Source organism: Coregonus lavaretus (genome assembly GCF_964263955.1).
Source record: "Coregonus lavaretus genome assembly, chromosome: 29".
Taxonomy (NCBI): domain Eukaryota; kingdom Metazoa; phylum Chordata; class Actinopteri; order Salmoniformes; family Salmonidae; genus Coregonus; species Coregonus lavaretus.
The window spans coordinates 28103215-28109441 of NC_140016.1; the positions used below are offsets into that span (position 1 = coordinate 28103215).

At 42.4% G+C, this 6227-nt stretch overlaps 1 protein-coding gene across 3 annotated transcripts in view; it reads right to left on the minus strand.

Moving 5' to 3' along the window:
• Nucleotides 1-2191, minus strand: part of maml1 (mastermind-like transcriptional coactivator 1) — a 40335-nt gene extending 38144 nt beyond the window's left edge. For 2 of the 3 annotated variants that reach the window (XM_084147159.1, XM_084147158.1), the window contains exon 1: nt 610-2191. In XM_084147159.1, coding sequence (XP_084003285.1) covers nt 610-933 — 324 coding nt within the window. In that variant the 5' untranslated portion in view covers nt 934-2191. The remainder of the gene's footprint in view (nt 1-609) is intronic. The other variant, XM_084147160.1, reaches the window with a different exon arrangement.
• Nucleotides 2192-6227: the final 4036 nt, after the last annotated feature.

Sequence of the window (6227 nt, forward strand, 5' to 3'; positions counted from 1 at the left end):
AGAGGCCCTGAGAGCACCATTTCCAGAAACAAACACTGAAAAATATTAGACTGCGTCTAATTCCAAAGCAAACAGACAGTATATGCCTTGTTGTAAAAAATATATATTTCCATATCCACTAGCATGAAATGTATGTTAGGCCACAGCAAAAATGTGTGGAATTCACTGAATGGATGGAGCATGCCAAAGACCGCCTAGTAAACACAGCATTACAACATTGGACGAGTTCCTTTAGCATGGCCCGGTGTACCGGGTGAGCGGAGTTTACACATTTTAGACCATTCCAATGGTCCTTCATATATAGATACCCACCCCCTGGGGCACCGGGCCATGCAAAACGAACTCGCCCACTGAGATCATGTGACAGCAACCAGCCAGCACGCGCCCAGGAGCACGCATGTTACTGGCTACAACTCTTCCGTGCTAATCACTGCACACAAAGCAAATGATTGCAATTAGTTTTCCATATAGACACATTTAGTTGCAATCACCACACATGAAGAATACTACATTAATGCGCAAATACAATGACTGCCAATGAGCTGTTATCAGCTTTGTCTACATTTGCATTCTTCACATCCACCCCGTATTACTGAAATAGTCAATTACCGCAATCAAAGTGCTGTTTCTGCTTTGCTCTGGCGTTCCACCATCCCCTAGGTCTGCGTTGCTGCCCCCGGTCCCTGATCCTCTCTGCGCCGACTGGTCTGAGGTTGGCTGTGGCTGGCGGTGCTTACTCGACCGTTTGGCCTTGGTTTGCAGACACCGTTGGTGCAGTGCAAAGGTCTGCTGCCGTTCCATCTCCAGCCGCTCCATAGCTGTGTTGTCGTAGCGGTTCTCGCAGCTGGTGTGATGCCTCCTGAAGAGCTCGATTCGACGGCGGAGTCGCTCCATCACCGCACTGTGTCTGGGCACTACAAAATCCGCCATCATCAATAAAGAGTGTGTTTTTAAACTCTGGACTCAGGTTTCGACAGTCCGGATAAAATGCTTGACGTGTTCCTTTTTAGTGTGGGCGTCTATACCCCCTACCCTTTTAGAGAATCAACTAAGGTTACTGCTTCCATAGAGTCTACCTTTGTCTTGCTAATGTTGGCCTTTAGTCTCACAACACTAGCCAGAAGAAAACGGACGTAAAATACGATTGAGACAATATTGTTCTACTGCCTAGCTAGCTAGCAAGGTATAAAGTGCACCTTATGTCGCATCGTGAAAAAAAAGTATTGCAATAACTGGCTAGCAAAAGGCCCCAGCATTGGCTAGCTAGCCAAATTCGCAAAAACAAAGTAAAGTATCTTGAATAGACGAGTTCAATTCATTTGATCGCAGATAAGCATGACATATGAGCGAATAACGTAGCTAACTACAGTAGTTAGTTGGTCACTAAAATGCTATTCAATCAATGGGTCTCCATAACATTCCTCTGGTCAAACATATCCAAAGTTTGAGTAAGAAAAGCCTTTAACTTGTACGTCAGCTTCTAACTAGTTAAACGGGACTGTATTAGTGAGAACAAATATACAATTGCAGTAGTTTACATTAGTAAACAATAAATGTATTAAAATCTCGCTGACTACTTACCCAACTTCACCGAGCTGGTTAGCTTGCTGGCTAAAGCTAACTTCGTCTACAACAAACACTCCTGTCTCATGGTGAAAGTTAGCTAACTTAGCTAAAGCAAGTGACGCTCAGTTCGTTTCTACTAAACTAGTTAGCTAACTAGCAAAATGGATATGGAAAATAACTTCTGCTAGCTAGGCAGGATAAAACGTCAAGTTACCGATGACCATCAGCCTAGAAAACACTAAAACGTTAGCTCGCTAATAACAAAAGTAGTTACGTCGCAACTTGACTAGCTAGCTAAAGTAATGTTGCCTGTGTTCTGCCTGGCTAACAGCTGATCCTCAGCGTAGATCGCAGTAATGTGAATTGATAGCTAGCAGACACTGCAACAAGATACGGATGTAGCTAGCTAGCTTGATAGCCTGCTAGCTAGCTAACTATAACAAAAGCATGATACCCAGACTACTTTCACAAATAATTGTCACAAGTAGTCCATATAGAATACACACAACCCGACTCCGAAGCAGTTAGGTCGACTGCAAAACAAAAAAAAACTAATTGCGACAACAAACAATCAAACTGCCACTCTTTGCTATTTCTATTGTTTTGCAATGGACAGCCAGATCTTCGTCGCCATTTTGGAACAAGTTTTTTCTCTCTCCTTTTTTCCCTAACCTTTGCTTTGCTTCACCGAAACCAAGAGGCGTCACCACCAGACAGCCGCGTCGCTGTCCCCACCATAGAAGTAGGAATGGTCCCCACCTCATTTAATGATTGACAGTGAAAACAAGCAATAGAGACCATTTGCATTAATTTACAGTAAAATGTGTAACAGTGTGTCCTTTGACAATTTATGCCAAGTATGGAACAGCCACAGTGTCAGAATTCAAGTGAGCTCAACTAATGAATACACACTCCTTGTTGGAAGAATGTGATGTGACTGATAAGTAACTACAACTTTCTATCAAATCTATTTTATAAAGCAATTTTTAGATCAGCAGTTGTCACAAAGTGTTATCTACATTTTCTACACTTTAAACAAAAGGTACCTAAAAGGTACTGTTACTGTTGTTTTGTCACTGCATTACTGTTTTTGTTGTCCGGCAAGAAATGTTATCACATGATACGTATAGTTTGAAATAATTTCTGTATAGCTTCAAATCATGTCATTTGAGCACCACAGTCGGTTCAGAGATTATACATTGTTGATAGGCGTTGACAAGACCGATTACCACGTCCCCAAGAGAGTTAGCTTTCTTGGAGCAGTGGTAACAGGTCTGTCTCCAGCCATCAGGATGCAGTTTGCGGCTCACCTCGGAGCCGCACACTTCTCTCTCTCTCCCTCCCTCCCCCCCCCCCCAAAATCGCTATATTGGTGTCAGAAGTTGGATGGCACCTGTGAGGCATGTACATGTGAGGGACTTGATTAAGAGAAGTGTCAGTGAGGAATTGCTCTCCGGAAAGGAGGGTATAATGTAGCTAGTTTTGGTTAGCATGACGTTTGCCTACAGACTTGGAGATTAGGGCTCAAAACCTCCAAGCGGTGTTGCACTGTCACCCTTCGCTACATTGGTGTAAGAAGTGGGATGGAATGATGCCATCGGAAGCAATGGCGGACGTGCCTGGATCCTGAAAGATGGTAACGGTAGCTATGTGTAAATGTTGTGGACTGCATTTGCTCCTGTGTTTTTGTTGGTGGCCCACTCTTTGATGGCACCTATGCACATCTGACAATGTGCTGCTGTGACATAGCCTATATGTAAGACTAGAGCTGTCCTGTGCCATGTAAAAACTTTCCCAGTGTGAAAAAGTTCTCAATCGTTCTGATTGTGACCTGAAATGAGCCGCATCAAACCGCCATTGATCTGCCTGGGCCATAATATCTGCTCTGTAGAATGTCCATTGATACCCAATGGTGGAAAAAGTACCCAATTGTCATACTTGAGTCATTTTCTATTAAGGTTTCTTTACTAAAAGTAAAGGTGAAAGTCACCCAGTAAAATACTACTTGAGCAATAGTCTAAAAGTATTTGGTTTTAAATATACTTCAGTATCAAAAGTAAATGTAATTGCTAAAATATACTTAAGTATCAAAAGTAAAAGTATAAATCATTTAAAATTCCTTATTTTAAGCAAACCAGATGGCACAATTTTTTTTAATGTATGGATAACCAGGGGCACACTCCAACATTCAGACGCCATTTACAAATAAAGCATTTGTGTTTAGTAAGTCAGCCAGATCAGAGGGAGTAGAGATGACCAGGGATGTTCTCTTGATAAGTGTGTGAATTGGACCATTTCCCTGTCCTGCTAAGCATTCAAAATGTAAGGAGTACTTTTGAGTGTCAGGGAAAATGTATGGAGTAAAAGGTAAATCATTTTCTTTAGGAATGTAGTTAAGTATAAATAGTAAAGTACAGATACTAAATAAAACGACTTAAGTACTTTACACCACTGTTGATACCATCCTGCACTGCATGCATAATCAGTGTAGGAATTCCAATAGGTGTTACCCATGTTTCTACAACTTTCTATGAGCCACACACACAAACGAGTAAGCTAGATACAGTGCATTCGGAAAGTATTCAGACCCCTCGACTTTTCCACATTTTGTTACGTTACAGCCTTATTCTGGTCCTCTGTAGCTCAGCTGGTAGAGCATGGCGCTTGTAACGCCAAGGTAGTGGGTTCAATCCCCGGGACCACCCATACACAAACATGTATGCACGCATGACTGTAAGTCGCTTTGGATAAAAGCGTCTGCTAAATGGCATAATTATTATTTATTATAAAATTGATTAAATTAAACAATTTCCTCAATCTACACACAATACCCAATAATGACAAAGCGAAAACTGTTTTTTAGAGAACAAATTTATAAAAAATAAATTAAAAAAACTGAAATACCTTATTTACGTAAGTATTCAGACCCTTTGTTATGAGACTCGAAATTGAGCTCAGGTGCATCCTGTTTCCATTGATCATCCTTGATGTTTCTGCTACTTGATTGGAGTCCACCTGTGGTAAATTAAATTGATTGGACATGATTTGGAAAGGCACACGCCTGTCTATATAAGGTCCCACAGTTGACAGTGCATACCAGAGCAAAAACCAAGCCATGAGGTCGAAGGAATTGTCCGTAGAACTCTGAGACAGGATCGTGTCGAGGCACAGATCTGGGGAAGGATACCAAAACATTTGTGCAGCATTGAAGGTCCCCAAGAACACAGTGACCTCCATCATTCTTAAATGGAAGAAGTTTGGAACCACCAAGACTCTTCCTAGAGCTGGCTGCCCGGCCGAACTGAGCAATCGGGGGAGAAGGGCCTTGGTTAGGGAGGTGACCAAAAATCCTGAGGAGATGGGAGAACCTTCCAGAAGGACAACCATCTCTGCAGCACTCCACCAATCAGGACTTTATGGTAGAGTGGCCAGACAGAAGCCACTCCTCAGTAAAAGGCACATTACAGCCCGCTTGGAGTTTGCCAAAAGGCAGCTAAAGGACTCTGACCATGAGAAACAAGATTCTCTGGTCTGATGAAACCAAGATTGAATTATTTGGCCTGAATGCAAAGCGTCACGTCTGGAGGAAACCTGGTACCATCCCTACAGTGAAGCATGGTGGTGGCAGCATCATCCTGTGGGAATGTTTTTCAGCGGCAGGGACTGGGAGACTAGTCAGGATCGAGGGAAAGATGAACAGAGCAAAGTACAGAGAGATCCTTACTGAAAACCTGCTCCAGAGCACTCTGGACCTCAGACTGGGGCGAAGGTTCACCTTCCAACAGGACAACGACCCTAAGCACACAGCCAAGACAGCGCAGGAGTGGCTTCGGGACAAGTCTCTGAATATCCTTGAGTGGCCCAGCCAAAGCCCGAACTTGAAACCTATCTAACATCTCTGGGGAGACCTGAAAACAGCTGTGTAGCGACGCTCCCCATCCAATCTGATAGAGCTTGAGAGGATCAGCAGAGAAGAATGGCAGAAACTCCCAAAATACAGGTGTACAAAGCTTGTAGCGTCATACCCAAGAAGACTCGAGGCTGTAATCGCTGCCAAAGGTGCTTCAAAGTACTGAGTAAAGGGTCTGAATACTTATGTAAATGTTACATTTTTATTTTGAATAAATAAGCAAAACATTCTAAAAACCAGTTTTTGCTTTGTCATTACGGAGTGTTGTGTGTAGATTATTTTTTAAATCCATTTTAGAATAAGGCTGTAACGTAACAAAATGTGGAAAAGGTGAAGGGGTCTGAATACTTTCCAAATGCACTGTACATACGGTCATTAGCTCCAACCAACTGTCTGTTACATATGCGCACAGGCTAAATGGATCATGCTGCAGGCAGCATGAAGAAAGAGATTTTTAGAACCAACCACTGATAATTGCTCGCATAGTGCACCGTGCAAGAATGAACACAATCATTATTTTGTTGTAGCATGTTTCTGAATGTCTCTTGAGCACTCTTCATTCATTAGATGAATCACACACATGCAAATGAAGAGTACAACAAATTGGAAATGTGATGAACCGTGAGCAAAAATACTGTTCTAAAATCAGCATCAAACAGCCATTGATCTGCCTGGGCCTTGGGCATAATATATGCTCTGTGGAATGTCGATGAATAAATACAGTACCAAGTGACAGGCAGCAATGAGACTT